The sequence below is a fragment of the Eptatretus burgeri genome, chromosome 4 (assembly GCF_056783735.1).
Source record: "Eptatretus burgeri isolate ZD-2024b chromosome 4, Ebu_testis_v1, whole genome shotgun sequence".
In the NCBI taxonomy this organism is placed as follows: Eukaryota; Metazoa; Chordata; class Myxini; order Myxiniformes; family Myxinidae; genus Eptatretus; species Eptatretus burgeri.
Genome location: NC_140964.1, coordinates 52,370,453 through 52,395,442, shown reverse-complemented (window position 1 = coordinate 52,395,442; position 24,990 = coordinate 52,370,453). Strand labels below are relative to the sequence as shown.

Genomic DNA, 24,990 nt, shown 5'->3' with positions numbered 1-24,990 from the left:
GAGGCACTTAAATCCTACTCTACCCTCCAGAGATGCAAGCAAGCATTGCACCACCCCCACCTCGACCTGCAATCTTTTCTATCCTCATTAACCCTGCCGAACTGAAACCTCTTACTCACAGCTTCCTGTGCTTCCTCACCTTCTCACCTTCTCTCTCTCCTCTTTTCCTGTTCAGTCATTCCCTTCGTTATTTTGTCCACCCATGGTCCCACTGCTCCACTGTCAGTATGTTTCTATTTCATCCTCACACCTCGCTCTTCCATGAGCCTCAAATTTCTATGCAAAAATTAGAAATAAATCATTTGTGAAAAATTCAGAAAACTAAATGGGATTAAAATCTTGTTTCTTCGGCCGCAGCCAAATGAAGAAAGGTTGAGGGCGTTTATTCCTGACACATGAAACACCCGACAACCGATGCCTACAGGAAAAAAAAAAAACTTTTTGGAACGCTGGTGGCATTTTCCATCCAATCATCATGTAACTTTGCTTTTAAAAAAGTATCCATGGGTAGATGCTCCTATGTTGAAAATTGTGTCAATCGCTCAAGGGGTTACAGAGAATATTAATTTAAAAGTGAATAAAGGTGTAAAAGTGAGGGGGAAGAAAAAAAAATGAAGGTCTCGGCTGACATTCCACAACATGGTCAAGGATGGCTGTGGACGCCTATAACTAGTTATTTCATCTACTGTAAAGAATCTTCTTTAAAACATGATAGATTTGTTACCTAGATATTTTATCCTTTTTACCCCATGGGGTCTTCCATCCCATGGGGTCTAAGCGCCGCTCACGTTCTCTCTTTCCTTGTGTACAGTTCATTTGAACGTCTATTTCTCCATTAATTATTCGTGAACAGAATTCGATGAAAATTGACAGGCATATACTAGACACATAGGTGCAGGCAGTAACTGAGCCCAAAGTGCGATTGCGGCCATTCGGGCCGAGGAACGGCCCATTTTGGCCCATTATCTTAAAATTGTTGTTTCTCGGTTATTAGTGAATGTAACCGAACCAAACTTGACAGGTATATTCGAGAGACCATTCCCCCAGGCAATAGCTGAGCCGAAAGTGCAATTCCGGCCCTTTGGGCCAAGAAACGGCCCTTTCGGTCCATTTTATTAAAATTGTGATTTCTCAGTTATTCATGAAAGAAACCGAACCAAACTTGACAGGTATATTCCAGAGACCATTCCCCCAGGCATTAACTGAGCCCAAAGTGCAATTCTCGCACTTTGGGCTGAGAAACGGCCCTTTCGGCCCATTTTCTTAAAAAAAAAAAATAATTAAATACGCTGGGCGATGCCCAACGCAAAATGAAGTCGCAAATGATGATATGAAACTATCGTCTTGTGAGGTGTTCTGGTTTCTTTTTCTGATGCGATGAAAATCTTACCAAATTTCAAAACTATCTGTCGTCCGTGCTAGCGCTCACCTGAGAGTTGTACAAATGAACTCCCACGGGGTATGTTCGCAATTCGAACTTGTTTATTCACTCATTTTTTTTTTTACAATACAATTATTTCTCTTCATTATTATATGAGCAAATACCACCAATCGCTTCACTGACGGTAATACTAAAGGGGAGAGGGAGAAAAAGAGGGTGGGAAAGGGAGAGAGAGCAGGGAGAGTGAAGAGGTGAAGGGGTGGGGGAAGGAAAGACAGTGTGAGGTGAGAGGAAGAGAAGGCAGATGTGTGGTGGAAAGTTAAAAATGATTCACACTGTCTCATCAAAATGATTCTGCACAGAATAACAGTGAAGATTGAAACAAAATAATGTCTGAAATCCATTTTCTACCGCTCATACAATAAACACAGCCCGGAGACAAACTCCTGTCCGCACAAGTAAGGAGACAAACTCCCGCCCAGACATAAATACCACCCGGACGCGTCCGGAGCCAAGCTGGCCAGAGACAAATACCGCCCGGATGCGTCCAGAGACAAACACCACCCAGACACATCCAGAGACAAACAGTGCATGGAGGCATCTGGAGAGAAACACTGCCCGGGTGCGTCTGGAGACAAACAGCATCCAGAGACAAACAGTGCCCGGACGCATCCGGAGACAACCAGCACCTAGACACGTCCGGAGACAAACAGTGCCCTGAGGCGTACGGAGGCAAACAGCGCCTGGACACTTCTGGAGACAAACAGCGCCCGGATGCTTCCGGAGACAAACACTGCCCGGACGCCTCCAGAGACAAACACCGCCCGGACGCGTCCGGAGACAAGCTTACCGGAGACAAACACCACTCGGACACGTCCAGAGACAAACTCCCGTCCGGACATAAACACCACCAGGACACGTCCGGAGACAAACCCTGCCCAGACACATCGGAGGACAAACACCATCCAAACATAACCCTGAGTGAGTGACAGAATGAGATATGTCCAGAGACAGAGACCGACAGACAGAGAGAGGGGAGGGGAGAGTGAGAGAGGAGATGCAGGAGGAGGGTGCTGTGTATTTGGAGGAAGAAGAGCAAGGATGGGACAAAGAGAGAGAGAGAGAGAGAGAGAGAGAGAGAGAGAGAGAGAGAGAGAGAGAGAGAGAGAGAGAGAGAGAGAGAGAGAGAGAGATATGAGTTAGCAGAAAGAATGTTATGCTTTATAAGCAACACACACACACACACACACACACACACACACACACACACACACACACACACACACACACACACACACGCTTGGCAGATATCGGCAATTTTTCAGAAATCGGCACATTGGAGTCATTGTCATTACCAACTACAGTACTTACTGTATACAACCCAGAAACCTTGAGTAGCTTTCACCAAAAAACAATGTTGCATTTATGTAGACATTTCAGGGATATGTTCACAAACGAAACAGCTGTGTGTGAAGGGTAGAAAAAATTTGGCTCAGCAATTTAGAAAATACGTTATACGGAAAAAGGCTCAAAATCACGTGTTCTTTCACAACAACTCGCTTAGGGTGACGAAGCATGAACCACTCACTCAGGGTGATTGAGCATGAACCACTCACGCAGGGTGACGGAGCATGAACCACTCGCTCAGGTGATGGAGCACGAACAACTCGCTTAGAGTGATGCAGCATGAACCACTCGCTCAGGGTGATGGAACACAAACCACTCGCTCAGGGTGACAGAGCACAATCCACTTGCTCAGGGTGACGAAGCACGAATCACTCACTCAGGGTGACGAAGCACGAATCACTCACTCAGGGTGATGGAGCATGAACCACTGACTCTGAATGATGTGACATTGCAAAAGCCTCCGCAGTGAGTGAACAATTCGCTCAGAACAACGGAGCGTGGTACTGCTGTCAACAATGGGTACATGGCAGTGGCTTCAGCACTCATGCAAGCACTCCAATTAATTGGTTGATAAGGAATGGTTGGCCAAGCTGAGCTGCATACCATAATGGATACCTTTAACTTTAAAGCCCATCTTCACCCTGCACCCAGCAGTTAATGAAATGAATGAAATAAAATGACGTCATCCACAAAAGAGTTGCAGCTTAATACAGAACAGTCCCAGAGACAACTCAAAGTTTAATCGCCCGTGAAATAAACATTGCAGAAAATGCACCATTTTTCCTGCTCGTCTGTGCACGTGTCACATGGTGCATGGGTTCAAGGTCTGCACAAATGTTATAACTTTATTTTAAAGTGTCCGTTTTTTTTTCTTCCAGATTTGCTTTGATTCTCTGTAGAGCACATCGCGAATCATCCGAAAATATAGTCACAGATCTGGCAGATGCTATGGAAAGGCAGTCCCTCTTGAGGGTAGGTCGCGAGATCTAGCAGTGAATGCATAAAATAATCTAGCTCAATGAAGCTGGTTCCGTGAGAAAAAAACATTGCATAAAATCTGCCATTTTGCCTGCTTGTCTGTGCACATATCACGTGGTACATCAGTTTGAGGTCCGTGCAAACATTAAAACTGCTGTTTTTAAACAGATTTGCTAGGATTCCCTGTATAGCACTTCGCCTGACCTCCGACAATATAGACACAGATCTGGCAAATGCTATGGGAAGGCAGTCCCTCTGGGGACAGGGCACGAGGTCGAGCAGTGAATGCATTAAATCATATAGCTCAATTAAGCTGGTTGATTTTGTTGCGTTCCTAAAAAAAATTTCAGTCAATATATTTCTCCAAACAGTAGAAAAAGATGAGTTTAATGCTTCGGAAATTTCACATTTTCTTGTGTATGTATGGAGGATGGAACATTACCTTGCTTGCTTAAACTAAATAGGTATATCGGCTTAGTTATAATACTAGTTATGTCTTTAAATTATCAGATTTCACATCAGATTTTGACACTTATTTATTCCGGATGATATCCGATCCTCAAAACAGAAATAATTTTTTGATGATATAATTGAATTAGTCCGTGAGAGTATATCGTGGAAAATCGCATCATACGATCCATGAAATCGCTCCAAGCTCCTAATTTGAAAAATATCATGCTTACAAAAGCGATGTACACAACGATCTGTAGCTCTGATGAACAGGCATTCGATATGAATGAGGAAAGTGAAAAAAAACATGACTGTTAAGAAATCGTTGCAGCCTGTTCCAAGACAAGGCATGGTTGAGCAGGCCAAAAAACATGGTGGCTTCAGACCCCGGAAACACCTTAAGACTCAGAGAGTGAGGTGGCCGAGGCTCACCTGATGAAGAATATAATTAAATAAGGCAGTTAATTATCTTCAAAAGGGGTGTGTTAATTAACCCAAACACCCAATTTTCACTCTTGCACTTCCTTGGAGTTCCCTTAGTATGCATGCAAAGTTTCAGGCTGCTGGGTTTCATGGTTTTGGAGTTATGAAGGACACACACACACACACACACACACACACACACACACACACACACACACACACACACACACACACACACACACACACACACACACACTGCTTTTTATCAGTACTGTATACATTATTTTATTCCCTCAATGAACTAGTTATTTTATCCACTGTAAATAAAACTTCTTTAAAACATGAAAACAACCATAATGTGAGGAGTCACATCACTGCATGTAGCATCTCTGTCAATAATTGGAACCCCTGGTGTGTATTCCATTACCAATCAGCTTATCGAGCGCTCTCCAAGTGGCTTAAGCACTAAAGCAAACACTCCAATGAAACGGTTGATAAGGAAAGGCTGTCTTGGCAAGCGATGGCAAGCTGATTGGTCATGAAACACACTCCAGATTAACTCTCCAGCAGTAATCCTAACCACCATTAGCCAAGCTAGTCTGAGCCAGGTAATCATGAGACATTGTGACCACCAATTGATGGGTATGCTTGGATGTTAGGATTTGGTGAAGTATCAGTTCAAATATTTAGACATGCCCCAAGAGGCAGCACCCTCTCCTAGTACCGGCAAAATCTAACCCAATACAATACTCGGCAGGTAAATCAGCTGTAGCATTGCTATTATGATGTAGAAGTAGTGCTCTTACCTTTGAACTCTCTCGTCTGGGTTTGATTCCTGAACCCACTACAAACTGTCGGATTGGTGTTTCGCTAACGTCCACCATTCCTCAGATGGACGTTAAGCTGGGTGCCACATCTGCTCGCATTAGCTGGTAAATGTTAAAGATCCAACAGCGACTTTCACGACGATTCGGTGAGTTATAGATGATACCCCCAAACAAATTACAAATTCCTGCCCATATCGTATTCAGTCTACATCAGGCCTGACTCACCAGTTTGTGAAAGTCTTGAGCGAAAAACCTTCCCTGGCTGAGCCCACAAGAAATGTGGCTACAATCAAGCAGTTAATGAAGCATTGTTGTGTTTCTGTTAAGGGGCTATCTATTTTTTTACGTATGCATCTGTGGGAGCTAAATTGAGAAGAGAAGGTGACAGGCACATAAAATGGCAAGGGGAGAGTGATTGGAGAGATTATTTACGAAATGGCTGGGGAGTGCAGGAGTTGGGAGAGAAAGGCATAAAAGTTTGTAAGACGCTTGAGAGAGGTTTAAGGAAGGGAAAGATTCATGGAAGACGCACACTGTACATGGAAGTGTGGACAATTCGAACTTATTCCGTAACGAATAGATGACTTGTAACATCTCAAACCATCACCCCGAATGGACCACACCTTTACAGCCTTCTCCATTTAGACCACATAGGAATACAACACCATCCTTGGCCTTGGGCGCGCCCACCAGCAGTCCCTCGGTTCTGCAGGACACAATGAACATGGAGATCAGATCGCTCCCCATGAGCACTCAACTCTATGTGACATATCGACAAAGCTACATTTGTTTCACCTTGTTATGATATTTACAAATATCAAGGATATGGCAAGATCACGAGTAGCACATGAGCGTCAAAAGGTTGAAAATGAGTTGTGGTTGTGGACATGGATGAGCAGACACCCGAGGGACCCGAGCTGGCTCACAACCAGTCCTCACTGACCGCTGTGTGCTGGACCCGTAGAAATCGAGTGAGTAACCGAAGTACGAGCCATGGGGTCCGGAGAGGCTGTGAGGTGTCGGATGCAGATTAAATGGACTTCCCGGGGTGGCGAGCAGCGCGAACAGGGCAGCGGGGTGCAACACGGGCATCCCGGGTTCTCTGCCTTTGGGTTGTCGTGGTGATGTCCAGGGATCGATGGAAGAGCGTCTGACCGGCTATAATGAAACTATAGAGAAAGGAGAGAGAGGGGGGAGAGGAAAATATGGGATTGGGAGCGCAGAAAGAGAGAGGATAACTTGGGATCACGGCTGGGTGGGTCACACTCCGTCCCTCCCCTAAAGCGAATGTTTTAATTCATTTTTACTCACTCATTCATTCACCCATGTGTGTCTACTCACCCCCACATACACACATTCACTCAATAACTTATAACGTACATACTCATGGACAAACTTACTAACCAGGTCACACGATAATTTACTTTGTTAATGTATTTACTGATACACAAACGTACACACCAAGTCCTACTATAATTAAATCAGTTAACATAGTTACTAATGCACAAAATTACACACCATGTCACACCATAATTCAATCTGTTAACATATTTACTAATTGACAAACGTACAAACCAGGTCACACTATAATTCACTCCGTTAACATATTTACCAATTCACAAACTTACAAACCAGGTCACACTATCATTTACTAAGTTAACATAATTACTAATGCAAAAACTTGCAAACCACGTCACCTGATAATTTACTCAGTTAACGCATTTACTAATACACAAACTTACAAACAAGGTCACACTATAATTCACTTTGTTAATATATTTACTGATGGACAAACTTACAAACGAGGTCACACCATAATTTACTCAGTTAATATATTTACTAATGCATAAACTTACAAACCAGGTCACACCATAAGTTACTCAAAGTATTTACCAATGCACAAATTTACAAACCATGTCACATTATAATTTACTTTGTTAACATATTTACGATTTCACAAACTTACACACCTATTAAACACATCATGTTAAACCATAACTCACTCAAGGCATTTGCCGATGCACAAACAGACATTAATCAAACCACCCTCCTCACTCCTCCTCGCACACCCTAACACACCAATGTGTCTTCTCTCCTGTCTCCTCCTACACTTTCTTCTCCCTCCAATCACATCCTCTTTTTTTCAGTTTTTTCCCGGTGCGTACGTAAGTAGGGTAAGAATACTGATTCTGGCTCACTTTTCCCCATGTAAATGAATGGGGGATTTTCAGCGATTTATATTTTTTTTTCCCTAAAAATAAATCCCCTTTTTATCCCAAGGTATATTTATTTGTCTCCCCTTTTAACTTGGAGGTTGAACCTCATTGAATTGAACACCTGGGGGTTGAACAGCTCACTCATTGAACCTATAAAGATTTGTTCATTCTCAAATTCCTTCAATAGTTTAATTTTCTTTGCACAATAATCCCCATCTAAAATATTGACAAACAAAACATTTGAATCTTTATATTTTTGAAGATACCCCATTTGTGCCATTACGAAATGATAAACTTCTCTTAATGCTCTCATCTGACCACCTCCTGAGCCACATATCATTTTGAGATTATAGTAAATTGTTTTTTCATTGTTCAATTGATAACCATCAAAGTTTTCAGTCCATTCAAGGATATTCATTTTTTTCTTTACATCCTCTAACTTACTAGTTTTTAAATTAATTCGCTTATTTGTTTTATTTACCTTTGTTTTAGTTATTTTTTCAATAAGACTTATTTGATATTTTTCACATTCATTATGTTTTCCATTTATATACCAAGACTGAGATTTTCTCCACTCTTTAGTTTGATTAATACTTGGTTTAACCATTTATATATTGTGAAAAAATGCGGCGGTAGCCCTTAAAAACCCTAACCCATCTTCCCATCGTTAAAACATAATCTATTTTATACACTCTATCATACAATATCCATATGGAACACAATCTATTCCATTATCTAAAATAAATCTCTTATCATCAAAGGCTCCTAATGCCTTTTTATTTACTTCTTCACTATATATGTTATGTTTATAACTTCTTATTGTATTCATTTTCCTATATTCTTCTTTCTTATTCATCAAACAATTATAATAATTTCTAAAAGTTATTGATTTCTTTATTACATATTTCTTTATTCCCTTTAACCTCTTATCAATCTGTTCACCATACTTATAAGCATATGCCTTTGCTCTCAATCCAATAAACTCACTCATTACTTTTCCACCCAACTCATCCTTAAACTTACCAATAACCTTTTCATTCTTTTTGGAAAATAACTCACTCTTCTTGCTGAAATTACTTGTATCATATACTCCAATATTTTTCTTCATATCTTCATAAACATCATCAGTTTTTATATCTAGGATAAAACTATCAGTATCCATATACAACAATGAAACATTTTCACCATACTCTTTCTTTAAGTCATTATACAAATAATCATACATCAATATCTTTGATAAATCAAGAACTGCTGTTCCAATATAAATTGGTTTATCCATTACAATACTTTCCTTTTTCATATGAATTGCAGAAAAGTTCTCTGAAAAAACCTCTTCTCTCTCAAAACTTGGTTTATTTATCAATCTCGAAGCTTCTTTCCAAGATGTTGCGAATCTAATGTTTTGCCTGTTTCTAACATTTTCCATAGTCTTTCCAAATACAGCATTATTCATTAATTTATAAAAGTCCCCTTCAAATTTTACTTTTGTATTTGCTCTCATATCTGTATTGAATTGAATATACTTTTTTACCCAAGGACTTTGTTTAAATTTTAAAACTCTATGAATTTTAGCTACTCTCAATCCTTCTCTCAAAAACTGTTTTAAGCTTCTCTGATGCAAAACATATCCCTCTTTATCATAGAATGTTGTTAATAACTTTTCTGTTGATTTACCTTTAATATTAAAACTTTTATGATAATCACTTAACCATTCTTTCTTTGGAGTTTCTTTCTCACATGCAAAAGGAAGATCTTTATGCTTATTATGAAGATCACTCGGGTACCTCAAATCAACTTCAAAATAATAACCTTCTTCTTCGTCATTCAATTCCTCTTGAGAAGAAATAACAATATTCATCAAAGCCTTTTCATAATTCTTTTCTTCCACCCACTCTAATTTACCATAAGGTAGAGATTGAGACATTGCCCATCCATACAAATTATTAGCATCAAAATACATCAAATAATTACTATCTTTTTCACTATCATAATTTGGGAGATATTTATTATTTGCTTTAGCATATCTTTTTGAACATACTTGTGATATTCCACCTCTCTTGGACTTCTCAATCATCAAAAGCATATCCACATCACTGATTAAATCTATATCTTGTTTTGTCATTTTCAACATTGCACTCCAAGCTAAACCAGGAGCTGTGAAATAGTGGGCAGGATCTAACCCATAACAATTTTTATTATGACAGAGTGATCTAAAAGCTTCAAACACATCAGCTAACAATAAAACATCTGTTTTTAGATATAAATCGTGATATTCTCCAAGGTTCTTTATCTTAAATATTTTCCATATTTCTTGTGCGTGTTTATATTCCTTATCACTTATCTCTTCTTCATAAAGGTTATTATAGAAACTTTCTTTTGAAGGAAGTTGTGTTTCTTTAAATCTCATAAATGAATCCATATAATCATAAGGATAAATTCCCTTACTTGTAAGAATTTTCTCTTTACTTTGAATTTCATTCCTTGTTTGAATTTCCTCTCTCGTAAGAATTCCTTCTTTAATCAGAATTTCATCTTTAATCTGAATTTCCTCTTTAGTGAGAATTTCCTCTTTTGGAAAGAATGAATTAAGATTTGGAAAAGAGTCCGTGGAGCTTAGATTTGATGCGAGGTAGGCTAGTGGTGTTCCCATAAACTTGTAAGAATCTAAAAACCTAATACGAGTTATAGGTTTTGTGAATATCATTTTTGAAAATGAAATATACTTTTGACTTGTGTTTGTTATAGCAGAAATATTCCCTGGTGTTTTTGAAAGTTCATTTATAAATAGATGTGTATCATAGTTGGCGCTGTTGTGAAGAAAGACTGGAATAAAAGAAGGTAATTTATAATTAAGATTACAACAGGAATGAGCGGGACCTCTATATTTACCAGTAAGATGACAATGGTCTCTAACTTTAAACTCCTTAATTTTCCCCTCACAAATATGACAGATATTGTTCATTCTAAATTCTAATTTTTCTTCTTTGGTTAATTTCATCGGTTCATTTGTTTCTTTCATTAATTTAGTGAGTCTTATACAATCCTTTTCTAATCGTTTTACAAACTCTTGTGAAGCATTTTTTCCACGATAATGTTCAAGTTTGTTATACTTTTCTCCAACAGATGATTTGATATAATAACAAAAACCACAAGGAATATGTTTTTGATATTTATTTGTATATGGTTCTTTTGGATTAGGAGAAGCAGTATTTATCTTTTTAAGGATACATTCAAAATCAGCGTATATCACAAATGGGTGCATGATAGATTTATTATAATCTTCAAAATAAATCTTTTCACCAGGTTTAGGCATTGTAATTACAGCTGATTTATGATTACTACAATATTTTGAATGTTGTTCTAATCGTTCTTTTGTATGAAATGAATTAAGACATCGCTTACAAGGATATATTTTGTTTGCTGTTCTGAATACCTGAGAAGAGATTAATCTTGATAAATTATTGATGTATGTGTAATGTGAATTCTTTCCAACACTAAAATATAAAAGGTCAATGTGTGTTTCTTCATTTTTATAGTTGTTTGAAATTTTTAATATTTGAACTTTGTTTGTATCCGTTAATCCATATACATTAATAGAAAGATTATTCTTTTTCTCAAATTTAGGAATATCTGTTAATGGCATTGGGAATTTAAAATCTTTAATGTCCAAGGTATTCTCATATTTCATATATTGTTTTACTCTTTCTGAATTACATTTTGGTGGATGTAAGTGAGCAAGAACAGACCAGAGAAAACATTTATTATCATTGTTCTTAATATTAACAACTGCCTTCTTTAGTTTTATTTCTTTTGGTAATTCAATATAAGAAGAAGCTTTAAGAGGGTTTGATTTTAGAATGTGTATATCTAAAAGATGATTTTTTTAATATTGAATCCACTTCCTACCACTGTATTATCAACATCCTCCTCTTGTCTTGATAGTTCTTCATAAACCCCACTATTCAAAAAATCTTGAAATGATGTTATAAAATGAAGATCTGTTCTCATATAAGGAGTTTGTTCTTCATCTTGTCTTTTCATATTCATTTTCACTCCCATATAAAACTTTAAAGTTTTTATTTCTTTTAATGTCTTTTTAATAAATTTTTCAACATCGGGTTTCACTATTTCAATTGATTCAGCTATTGATGATGGACCGGGTTCTCCAAATTGAAAAATCCTTATTTTTATATGCCCTTTAAATGCCTCATCAGTGTTTTTAATATAATAGTCTCCCTTTACTTTAAACTCATTTTTCTTGTGTTTTTGTGATTGAAGATGTTGATTATAACTACTCTTCAAAACATCCTTTGAACAGATATCACAATGTTTTCTTTCCAACTCAAGAGGAGATATTTGATGAAATAGATTAAATGTGTGTTTGTTGGTTCGGAGGTGTTTTCTATAATGTTTATATTCGTGATTACAAACATCGCAGTACGTTGTATTCACCATATTTATAGAATAAAACTTTGCTTAAACTAAAATTTTCTTGATGAAAATTTCGTTTAATTTATAGGTGAATCTGTGCTTAAAAACATTTTATCCTCCAACTTTTTCACTTAATAAATACAATGTTTCAAGACACAAAAGACAAGTTTCAATCAATCTCTTCATCTGTTAAAGATACTGAGAAATATGTCAAGGATGTAAAATTGAACAAAGATAAATATAACAACTATTGGATAAAAACTATTATGGTAAATAATATGAGTTCTTCAATTTCCTTCAGTGGAAGGGCTTTTAGTATACCTGGTAGAACATCAATTAAAGTATCTCTAACAAAAGTTTCTCCTCTCCTTCTAGTAATATATTCAAAACTAGAAAAAGCAATGAAACAAGAAAAAGTATCAAAGAACAAAAACCTTATGGATGAAGCTTTAGAAAGAAAAGATAAGACCATCTGTAATATGCAAGGAGAAATTTGTATTTTTTTCAACAACCCTAAAGATGTAAATCTTGATGAAATAAAGGATGTTAATATATCAGGTGAAATGACATTTCGTTCAATAGTAGTTAACGATAATTTTAAAATTACCTTTAATATAAAAAATGTTGTCGTTGAATCTGATAATGAAAAAAGTATATCGATATCGATGGTAATATACAACTGAAAGTATAGATGAATTTCAGTTTAAGTAAAGTTTTACTTTATAAATATGCTAGACTTTCCTGATTCTCCATATGACAAATTTGAGAATTGTCCTGCGTGTGAAAGACAGGGATTAAACACAGAGTCAAAAGCCTATAAACAATGTATATTCTGTGATTATCTTCTAATTAATGATAATAAAAAATATAAAAAGGAAAATAATTCTTTTAGATTTACACCAAAAATGAATTACTTTACAAGATTGATTAGAGAAATGAATGTAAAGTATGAGGATGATAACACACCTTTCCTTACAAGGGAAGAAACTGAACGTATAAGAGAAATGTTCAAAGGATTGTTGTTGTATATTATTCATGGATGTAATTTTCAGGGAAATATCAACACAAGATATTGTATAAATAAAATAATGGATTATCTTGAAATTAAACCTGAACTTAGGATAAAATATAGAGTTTCTAAAAAAGCCAATAATAAATTAAATAACCTGTTTTTCAAATATATAAATGAATGATTTTTTACCTATTTGGGAAAATAAGATAAAATTTAACAACCATAAAAATCTCCCAAATTCATTAAGATGTCTCATAGTTGGTTCAAGTGGATGTGGAAAAACCTGCTTACTTTTAAAAATGCTCCTCACTCCCAAATTTTTAGATTATGATAATTTAATAATTTTCACAAAGTCGAGTTTTCAACCAGAGTATCAACTACTCTCACAAGGTTTTAATGCTGGTCTTCAAAAAGAAGATATAATAGGTTTATTTAAACGTCAAAAAAACCTAAATGATTATAACATTGAAGATATAATTCAACTATTTTGTGATACACAGAGATGTAAAAAGAAATCAAATCTTATAACTTGTATTCTTAGTGATAATACGGATGATATACCGTCTCCCCAAGATTTGGATAAATCAAAAAAGAACCTCGTTATCTTTGATGATTGTGTTAATGAGAGAAACCAAACGGTAATGGACAGCTACTACACAAGAGGGAGACATTCTTCTTGTAATTGTATTTATCTTAGTCAATCGTACTTTCAACTTCCTCGTCGTTCCATCAGAAACAATGCTAATACTTTTATTTTATTCAAGTTAAATTCAATAGATATCAATAATTTTTGGAGAGATAATTGTTCTACATTATGTAGTAAAAAGAAATTTGAGGATTATATGAAGCACACGACTGAAAAATATAAATATATTGTTGTGAAACAAGATGAGATATTAAGGGATATATTTTTTGTTTTATAAACAATTACATATATAAATGACAACTATTATTATAAATCTTGTGGGTAAATCTGCTTCTGGAAAAAACTTTCATAAATCAAGGTTCTTGTGTAGTACAAATGAGAATATTGTAAATTTACTTAAAAAGAAACGCGTGATACGCATTGTATCAACAACAACTAGAGCAATAAGACCTGGAGAAGTAAAAGGTGAAGATTATCACTATATTTCAGTGGAGGAACATATGCGATTGAGGAATGAAGGACAAATATTTGAGGAGGTTTCTCTTGGTACAACAAAATATTCACATTGTAAGAGTGAGTTAAAGAAACTAAAATCTGGTGGTGTTGGGATATTAGAAACTAATCCAGAAGGAACGAGACAAATTATTAAATATCTGAGCGGAGTGAAGATTTTATCATTCGGTTTTGATGTTGATGAAGAAACTCAACACAAACGTATGAAAAGCAGAGATGCAAGGATTAGTGAAGAAGAAATTACAACTCGCATTAATGTTAATAAAGAATTTGATGAAATATTTAAAGAAAAGGATTTATTTGAACACATCTACTTGAATGATGAAGAAAAGGAAAATTTCCCTGTTGATCTTTACAATTCATTAAATGATATTTTACAATAAATAAATGGATACAAAAGAAAGAGCAAGAAGATTTAAGGAACATCAAGAGTTGGTTTCAAAAGTTGTAAAACAACAGGAAGACATAAAGAAGAAACGCAGACAGAAACTAACGGGCGAAGAAGCATTTGAAAAAAAACAAGAGAAATTTTTTAAACCACTTTTAAAAACTTCCCAAGAAAAAATGAAAGATGTTTCCACAGTTCCCACAGTAGAATATACTCCAAGAAAGCTTCAAATGTTAAAAGATTTCAGTCAAATGACGGAGGAAGAATTAGAGCATTTAGGAGAATTAGAATATGATGATGAAGGTTTATTTCAACAACTGGAAGAGATTAATCACCCCCTGATTATATTGTGAATGCTGTTCAAAACAATGAATATTCAGCGGATTCAAAAACCAAAGCAGGACTCATTCCAACAGAACAACCAGCAATATTTCATCTTGTTAAAGAAAAGGTATTGATATTTAATGATGAATTAAGGTTCTTAAGTTCTGCTCAACCCCTGTTAAACTAACTCCGAGATTAATGTTTCTTCTCACAAAAGATGGAAGACAAGGTTCAACTGTGAGGGATGAATCAAAGTATATTGATAAACCATTGGATATGGAAAATAATGATGATAGAGTATATATTGATTTGCTGAACACTCTAAATTATAAGGTTATTCTTTCTGGTAAAAGTAGGAAGAATGAGAAGGAGAAACACATTATTCAGGCTTTAAGTATCCTTGGTTCAGGTATTAGTTTTCTTCCAAATGACCCATCGCAATTAGTTAATAGACTGTTATTGTTGTTCGGCAGTAAGAAGGCTGGAAATAACAATTGTTTTAATGAAGCATCAGCCATTTTAGACCAGTTGATGAACATGAAAATAATTAATAAATCTCAATATAAAGACATTTTATCTCATATTAAATAAGATGAGAAGCACAATCCTGAGTTTTAATTTCACAACAAGCGACCACACATCTTCATTCCCATACCCACTACAACTTGACACAACAAAAGAATATGAGGCATCTTTATTGTCCATGGAGACTTATAATACCTTATTTAATATAACCGAGAAAAATGACAAGTTTAGTTATAATCCGGGAAGTGGATACAAAACGATAACAGTCTCACCGGAGCATACGAGATTTCTCAAATATCTTCCGAAATTGCTCGTCTTATGAAAGAACAGGGTGATGAACCAAAAAATATTGTTATAAACATTCAAAAACATACTTCAAAATCAACGATTAAAGTTAAAAATAACTACAAGGTTGATTTCACAATTGATAATTCATTTAGAGAGTTATTAGGTTTCTCCTCAAAAAGATTGAAACTAATGGGACGTTTTACAGTGATAATGTCATTCAAATATCCTCAGGAATAAATTCGGTGTTAATTCACTGTGATTTGATTGATGGTGCTTATAATGATGGATTAAAAACAAATACAATATTTTCATTCAGCGCATACTCAACCCCAATTGGTTATAAATTCAATATGGAGCCTAAAAATTTGGTTTATCTACCTGTGTCAGGAAAAACCATACACAGAGTAAATTTTAGGATAACCGACCAAGATAATCGTGTGATCTCTTTTAATGGAGAAGTTATATCCATCAGAATTCACCTACGTGAAGTTTTTCAATAAATAAATACGATGGTTATTGTGAGGAAGCACGAGTTGGGAAAATATAAAATAATTACAGGGGATGGGATGTTCCTTTCCCCGTACTACAAGGGTGAAGGTATGTATCTTGGTAGAGGATACTATAAACCTAAGAGACAAAGGGGTGTCGGACATCAATTTAGAGGAGATGGGATAATTGATACTCTCATGGGTATTGGTTCAACTATTCTTAAACATAAAGACCTAATTGGTTCAACTGCTTCTGCTGTGGGAAATGTAGCAGGTGCTGTAAAGAGTATAAAAGATGCTCAGAAAGAATCTCATAAATTACAAGCAATAAAAGAAATTAAGAAAGGTAAAACTCAGTTGTCCCCCAAGAACGACAGAAAATAATTCAAATACTTGGATCAGGGTTTCAAAAGTTTTAACATCTTTTTCCTAAATAAATACAAGTATGGAAGCAATTGATAGTATCTATGATTTGGATGATACTATTATTATCTCAAACTCCACTAAAAAAGAAGATTACTTCAAGGTAAATGCAATAACTGGAACAGACTGGAATACAAATGGTACAAAAAGTTTTGAAATAAATAATCAACAAACCTATTTGAATCTCTCCGAAAGTTTCTTGTTGTGTAAATTTAAATTCACTAAGGCTGGGAATAACACAAACGCTACACTTGTAAATGATTTCTTCTGGAAAATGTTTGATAGTGTGCGATTGTATATTGGAACACAAGAAGTTGAAGCGGTTGATTATGTCTCTGCTGTATCTGAAATGATGAAATTTACACTCTATACATTCAGTGATAGAATGGGAAAGGGGTCTGTCGAAGGTTTTATTCCTGATATGTCAACGGGAACAAACACAGACCCTGGGTATACTCAAAGGAAAGGAATGTATAATGATGATACAAAAGCAGAAAATAGTTTTACTGTGGCAGTTCCTCTTAAAGGTATATTTGGATTTTGTGATTATGATAAAGTTCTGTATGGTCTTAAAATTAGATTTCAACTACAAAGGAATGATAATGAAAATAGATTGCTTTTTGGTGTTGGTAATGCTTTTGGTGATCAGAATAAATTTGTAATTGAGGAGATGAGTTGGTATATCAGTGAATATACTCCTAATCTTAAAACAGAAGAGATGTTGAATCGAAGACTTAACTCAAAAAAACCACTCAGTGTATCATACCTCAAAAGAAGATGTCAACACGTTAAACTCAATCAAACTACTTACACGTGGAATTTGGGTGTTCTGGAAGGAAAGCCACGATATCTGTGGATGATTTTTAAAAAGCCAGATGGTGATACTGCGACTGATAAGAATAATGCATTGAGTGATAATGCTAAGGTGAAACAACTTCGCGTTTCTCTAGATGGAACATTTTATCCACGAGATAGATTGGAAATTAATTGGGAAAAAAATGATTTTGCTGAAGCATACAAGTCTTACCAAAAGGTGTGTGAAAGTAATGGAAATAAAGAACCTATTTTGGATATGACAGCATTTAAAAGTTTGTATACAATCTATACGTTTGACCTGAGCGCTCAAAAAGAAACTATAAAGTCTAATCGAGTGGATACTTCCCTATACATTGAAAGAGGAGAGAGTGAAGAAGTTGATACATATTGTTTGCTTTTGGAAGAAACAGAATTGCAGATTAATACAGATAATGGTGTGATGATTAGTCTCACATAATTTTTTGTTAAATAAATGAGTGGCAAAGTACCAACTGGGGTATATGTTAATCAAATCAATCTTCATAAACTATCATCTTGTGTTCAAAATCAAAAGCCTTGTACGATTAACGTTAATACAATTCAGAGAAAAGGAGCAGTAAGAATTGATGTTTTGCTCACAAGAGAACAGGTTAAAATCTTGAATGACACTGGCTCACTTAAAATTAAAATGACAAAACCAATGTTAAAAAAATATTCAATAAGAGAGACGAGTGGAGGATTTCTCCCATTTCTAATTCCTTTATTTGCTGGTTTAAGTGCGGTTGGAGCATTGACGGGTGGTATTTCAACAGCGGTCAAAACTGCCAACGAAAGGAAGGCTCAACTCCAGGCTCAAAAAGAATTGGAAAGACATAACAAAGAGTTGGAGAAACAAATTAGTGGAAGTGGTGTAATTGTAGATTTTGCTGAAAAACTTGAAGGTCTGCCTGATAAAGCGAGATTGTTAGTTGGAGATATGCTTTCTTCTATAGCACAAGCAGGTGTAAAATTAACGAAAAGAGGTAATGGATTATATCTTTCTAATAAATAAATGAGCATTGATGAGTGGTTGAAAGAATTTGGAAAGAATACAACATCAAATTTACAACTTGCCAAATATTGTAAGAAATTAAAAATTCATAATGTGGTTATTTGTATGAGAGATGAATTAACAAATGTGTCGAAACATACAAAGAATATTATTATGAACTTAGAAGATAATGATGGGAACGGTTCTCATTGGGTTTGTATTTTTAATAGTCAAGACAAATATTATTTTGATAGTTTTGGTCTTCCACCACCTGTTGAAGTCATAAAATTCTTACAGAATGGTGTTTATCAAACATTTCAAGTCCAAGAATTAAATTCCAAGTGTTGTGGTCAATTATGTCTATATGTGTTATTTCAACTCAACAAAAATAAAAAATTTTATGATATTATTTTTAATCTAATATAAATGACTTATGTTGGTAAAGATGGTTCTATCTTTGGTGTATCTCAAGAACTGGATATTGATTTATCAAATTATTATACAAAGGCACAGGCTGAACGATATAAATATAATATAAACAAAAATATTAACATGAAAAATGCTTATAAATTAAAAAATTATCCAAGCCCGACTGACGCGAATGACTTGGTGAGATTAAGCGATTTATCACAATATATATACTTAAATAAAACGGCTGTGTATTCTAAAGATACAGAAGTGTTGATATTATCTCCAGGTCATACAGAATTCACAGTTCGAATTAAAATAAATTTTTATAAAGAAGGGCGTATCGTTTGTATGAGAATAGAACAATGGGGGTATGATATGAATGATTTAGGGTATAATTGGTCATTTAAAATTAACCTCGAAGACCTGGAACAATTAAATCAGTCTCGTAAGGAAGAATATTATCCACTTGGTATCGAGAATGAGTTTTGTGGAGCCACGATTAGTAAACAACAAATAAAAGAATTTAATAAGGGTAAATATAATAATGGTTTTGCCCTTGTTTATCTCATGAAAACAGAAAAAACAGGATTATATATAATAAGTAAGGAAATACAAAATGATTTAACTATGGGAAGATGGGGAGGTGTTTCGTGCCATAATATTATTCTAACATATATTTCTAATACATAAATGACAGCAAGAAGGCTTCAAGAAAATTATCATTTCTGTGTTCAAGCATACCTTCAAGAAAAGGGTATTCGGTATTTTAATAAATATGTTCTACAACATAAGAATGAGGTATTTTCAATAAAAGATTGGCATTATGCTGATGTTGATAAACCAACAACTTTAGATTTAATTAGAATGTTAAATAATGAAAAAATTATAAGGTTAAGAAAAGGTAAGGCTCTTTTAGAAATTCAAAAGAAATTTTATTGGTATCCTGTTGTAAAAAATTATTTTGGATACAGGAATAACAAGAAATCCTGATGAATATATGTATAATATTCTATGGGGTGTAAACGATTCATGTATAGTAAGGGATGAGGAAGGAGTTGAAGAAGAGAGGGAAGAGGAGGAAAAGGAGGAGGAGGAGAGAGAGAGAAGGAGGAAAGAGAGAAGAGAGAGAGGGAGGAAAGAGAGAGAATGAATAAATATCAAAATATGGAAACCAGTGAGATTCAAAAAGAATAGAGGTATTAAAGAAATTAACTTATCTCACCAGGGAGGAATACAAAGAATTAAAAAGTCTATTTGCAATACTTTCGACAAGACTATCGACATCGAGAAGACATGTATTTTAATTCAAGTTTTTTCTTAAATAAATGGAGGAGAGAGTGAAGGCATTTCTAAGGATTCTTTATGTTTTAAAAATTAAGATTCAAATGTGCATGTTGGAAACTAAAAAGGTTTTTGCACTCTGCAGAAATTTTTCTCATAAATAAATGAGTTATTGTCTCAAATGTAAAAGAAAACTAATACTAAAAATATTTCATATATTAAAAGTAAAAATAACAGGGTTATACAAAAAGGTATATGTTCGGTGTGTGGTTCAAAAAAAAATCAATTTATCTCCAAACACAAACTCGGAGGAGATATACAAAAGTTTTTATCAGGAAGTAAATTTACAACTACTGGAATACCAGGGAATTACATCTTCCAGGGTATTCTTTCTGTGGTCCAGGCACAAACTTGGATAAAAGATTAGATGAGGCAGACAATCCTAAATCCTGGAGTAAACCAATCAATAGAGTTGATGAAGTGTGCATGAGACACGATATTGATTATGGGAATACCACAACGTTGGAAGAAAAGCATGAAGCCGATAGAGAAATGTTATATAATTTGTCTCTGATACAAAATCCAACCTTGAGAGAAAAAGTTGATAGGTTCATCGTGAAGAAGATGATTAGTGCTAAATTGAAACTTGGACTTGGAAATTCAAAAACTTATAGGCTCTAATGATGCCATTAAGACTGAAGAGCAATTAGCTGATGAATTACATAAACCAATATTCACAAAGTTTCAGAGAAGGAAAGTTTATTCCAAGGAAGTTGATTATATCTGGTCTGCTGATTTGATTGAACTCAATAATGATAAGGGGTACAAGTATGCTTTAACCGTTATTGATTTGAGGAGTAGATATGCGTGGGTTGTCCCTTTAAAAAACAAAACAGGTAATACTCTTGTGTTAGCTTTTCAACAGATATTTAATAAAAGTAAGAGAAAACCTAAGAAATTGTGGACTGATGAGGGTAGAGAGTTTTATAACAAGACATTTATGAATTTTTAAAAAATAACAGTATTACATTATACAGTACCTTTAATGAAGGGAAGGCAGTTGTTGTTGAACGTTTTAATCGTACCTTAAAAGAGAGACTATATAAAAAATTCACACAACTCGGTTCACAACAATGGTTATCTTTTATTCAGGATATTGTGGATAAGTATAATGACACGATTCACACGTCAACGAATATGAAGCCATCAGAAACATTTACAAAATTAAAATATGAAAAAGAGATTAATGTCAGAAAACCTAAGTTCAAAGTTGGTGATATCGTAAGAATATATAGGTGGAAATCTCATTTTGAAAAGGGTTTTACTGAACGATGGACGAAAGAACTTTTTAAAATTGTTGATGTAATAGATACAGTTCCTTGGACTTATAAAATATATGATTTGGAAGGGGAAGAGATTTTAGGTTCATTTTATTCACAGGAATTACAAAAGACAAAACTAAGCAGATAATACACCTTTGTGGACACTCGAGGGCCAAGTCCGAGGTGTATAACAGTATATAATGTGTGTCAAGGGGGACGTTCTTAGATCTGTGAACCCCAAACACAGAATCCTCAACTGAATAGTCAAGGCTTAACTTTTGTTTGTGTGTGTGTGCAATGGGAGCAATAGGTTGGCGCTTCACTCCCTCCTACTATACACCGTTGTGGACACTCGAGGGCCAAGTCCGAGGTGTATAACAGTATATAATGTGTGTCAAGGGGGACGTTCTTAGATCTGTGAACCCCAAACACAGAATCCTCAACTGAATAGTCAAGGCTTAACTTTTGTTTGTTGATGTGTATGTGTGTGTGTCCCAACCCTCACATTCAAAATCTCAACCCCAACCCTCACATTCAAAATCTCAACCCCAACTCAATCCTCGCCCAACACAATGTCTTTTTCAAAATGAGATTTCCACCTATATATATATATTTTTACGTTTTTTTTTTCTTCTTCCAATTCTGTCTTTTAAGGCTTTCAGGTTTGATGACGTAGAAAGAGGGAGTAAGCCTGCACTTTCTTCCCAGAACGAACAATGTATATTTTTTGTTTTTTTTCTCTTCTTCCAATTCTGTCTTTTAAGGCTTTCAGGTTTGATGACGTAGAAAGAGGGAGTAAGCCTGCACTTTCTTCCCAGAACGAACAATGTATATTTTTTGTTTTTTCTCTTCTTCCAATTCTGTCTTTTAAGGCTTTCAGGTTTGATGACGTAGAAAGAGGGAGTAAGCCTGCACTTTCTTCCCAGAACTTTCTTGATCTTGCTCCCATCAAGCACCATCCGACAAAGAACTACATCGATAGGTTTAGATCCCAAAGAGTGATAGCAACTCCAAAAGTCTCCAAAATATAAATAAATAAAATAATAATAATAATAAATAAATAAATAAATAAATAAAAGCCCCCAAAAAAGTTTCAAGTGTCCAACATAAACCCAACTTTCCAAGTCTTCAAGGTATAACCACATTCCCGTTGAGTTTCCAAGATATGTATCACATTGTGAGTTATCAATCCAGAACCCACATTTCAAGTATTCAAAGTAAAACCAACTTACAAAGTCTCTTAAGGATAACTCATTTACTGATTTTTTCAAAATTTGTGAGTCTCCAAGGTAGGCCCCATATTTAGAACCATCTTGGCAGAACCCTTTTCCTGAGTCTCCAAGGTAGTTATTTAAACCATCAAGGCAGAACTCATTTACTGATTTTTTCAAAATTTGTGAGTCTCCAAGGTAGGCCCCATATTTAGAACCATCTTGGCAGAACCCTTTTCCTGAGTCTCCAAGGTAGTTATTTAAACCATCAAGGCAGAACTCATTTACTGATTTTTCAAAATTTGTGAGTCTCCAAGGTGGGTCCCATATTGAGAACCATCTTAGCAAAACCCCTTTCCTGAGTCTCCAAGGTAGGTATTTAAACCATCAAGCCAGAACTCATTTACTGATTCTTTCAAAATTTGTGAGTCTCCAAGGTAAAACTTGTATTCTGGCTCATCAAGGTATAACTTGTTCAGTGGGTATTGTCTTGATAACTCACAATGAGTACTATTGCTGTAAAACTCTTTTTCAGGATTTTGCTGGTCTCCAAGGTATAACTCTTTGGTTGGGTCATCAAGGACGAACTCGTTCTGTGGGTCTTGGTCGCTCATAAGGTCTTCAACCAAGCCAACAATTTCGCCCCAAGTTGTAGCAAAAGCAGTATTTTCATTTCGTATTTCAGACACAATTTCCTGTGAGAGAAAATAATAATGTATGAATTAAGTTATTTAATTATTAAATGAGTATGCTTCAATCAAAGTTTGAAAATAGGAAAATAAAAAATCTTACCTCAATAGATAAGAGGTTTGAATCCAGTTCATCAACTTGAAGGTTTAGTTCCATAGAAGACAGAGAGTTCCAAGGAACACCAAAGTCATCCCACTCAAGGTCTTCAACCAAGCCAACAATTTCCCCCAAGTTGTAGCAAAAGCAGTATTTTCATTTCGTATTTCAGACACAATTTCCTGTGAGAGAAAATAATAATGTATTAATTAAGTTATTTAATTATTAAATGAGTATGCTTCAATCAAAGTTTGAAAATAGGAAAATAAAAAATCTTACCTCAATAGATAAGAGGTTTGAATCCAGTTCATCAACTTGAAGGTTTAGTTCCATAGAAGACAGAGAGTTTGAGACAAGCACACAGAACACCATTGCCAGCAAGAACAAATGTTTAAAATGGAGCCTGGGTTTGAAGCTTTTATAGAGAAAGACTGGTGGGTGTGGTTTCCATTGGAAATTCCCTGGGCAAGCCTAGGCAAGCCTTCATTGGGAAATTTTTCAAAACCATAACATCCTGTAATTTTCTAGTGATTTCTTTGTGAGTCAGAGATGAACTGGAAATGATGTAAGAGTGGGCGGGGCTTAGCAAAAGTAGGCGGAGCTTAGGAAAAGTGGGCGTGGCTTAGAAAAAATACCTTATGAAAAGTGGGCGGAGCTTAGCAAAAGTGGGCGGGGCTTAGGAAAAGTGGGCGTGGCTTAGAAAAAATACCTTATGAAAAGTGGGCGGAGCTTAGCAAAAGTGGGCGGGGCTTAGGAAAAGTGGGCGTGGCTTAGAAAAAATACCTTATGAAAAGTGGGCGGAGCTTAGCAAAAGTGGGCGGAGCTTAGGAAAAGTGGGCGTGGCTTAGAAAAAATACCTTATGAAAAGTGGGCGGAGCTTAGCAAAAGTGGGCGGGGCTTAGCAAAAGTGGGCGGGGCTTAAAGAAAAGTGGGCGGGGCTTATTGAATACCTTGTGGAAAGTGGGCGGGGCTTAACAAAAGTGGGCGGGGCTTAAAGAAAAGTGGGCGGGGCTTAACAAAAAATAACCTGTGGCTCAGGAGGTGGTCAAACAAGAGCATTAAGAGAAGTTTATCATTTCGTAATGGCACAAATGGGGTATCTTAAAAAATATAAAGATTCAAATGTTTTGTTTGTCAATATTTTAGATGGGGATTATTGTGCAAAGAAAATTAAACTATTGAAGGAATTTGAGAATGAACAAATCTTTATAGGTTCAATGAGTGAGCTGTTCAACCCCCAGGTGTTCAATTCAATGAGGTTCAACCTCCAAGTTAAAAGGGGAGACAAATAAATATACCTTGGGATAAAAAGGGGATTTATTTTTAGGGAAAAAAAATATAAATCGCTGAAAATCCCCCATTCATTTACATGGGGAAAAGTGAGCCAGAATCAGTATTCTTACCCTACTTACGTAATAAATGGATTGCTGACGT

At 35.4% G+C, this 24,990-nt stretch overlaps 1 protein-coding gene across 4 annotated transcripts in view; it reads right to left on the bottom strand.

Annotated features, from left to right (window-relative positions):
• Positions 1-24,990, bottom strand: part of LOC147028067 (integrin alpha-8-like) — a 225,910-nt gene that overhangs the window by 172,424 nt on the left and 28,496 nt on the right. For 2 of the 4 annotated variants that reach the window (XM_085878073.1, XM_085878074.1), the window contains exons 2-3: positions 6,410-6,635; positions 6,090-6,172 (exon numbers count right to left, since the gene is read on the bottom strand). In XM_085878073.1, the coding sequence (XP_085734199.1) occupies positions 6,090-6,172; positions 6,410-6,558 (232 nt within the window). In that variant the 5' untranslated portion in view covers positions 6,559-6,635. Of the gene's footprint in view, positions 1-6,089; positions 6,173-6,409; positions 6,754-7,469; positions 7,557-24,990 lie in introns of those variants that run through there. The other 2 variants (XM_085878072.1, XM_085878071.1) reach the window with 2 other exon arrangements.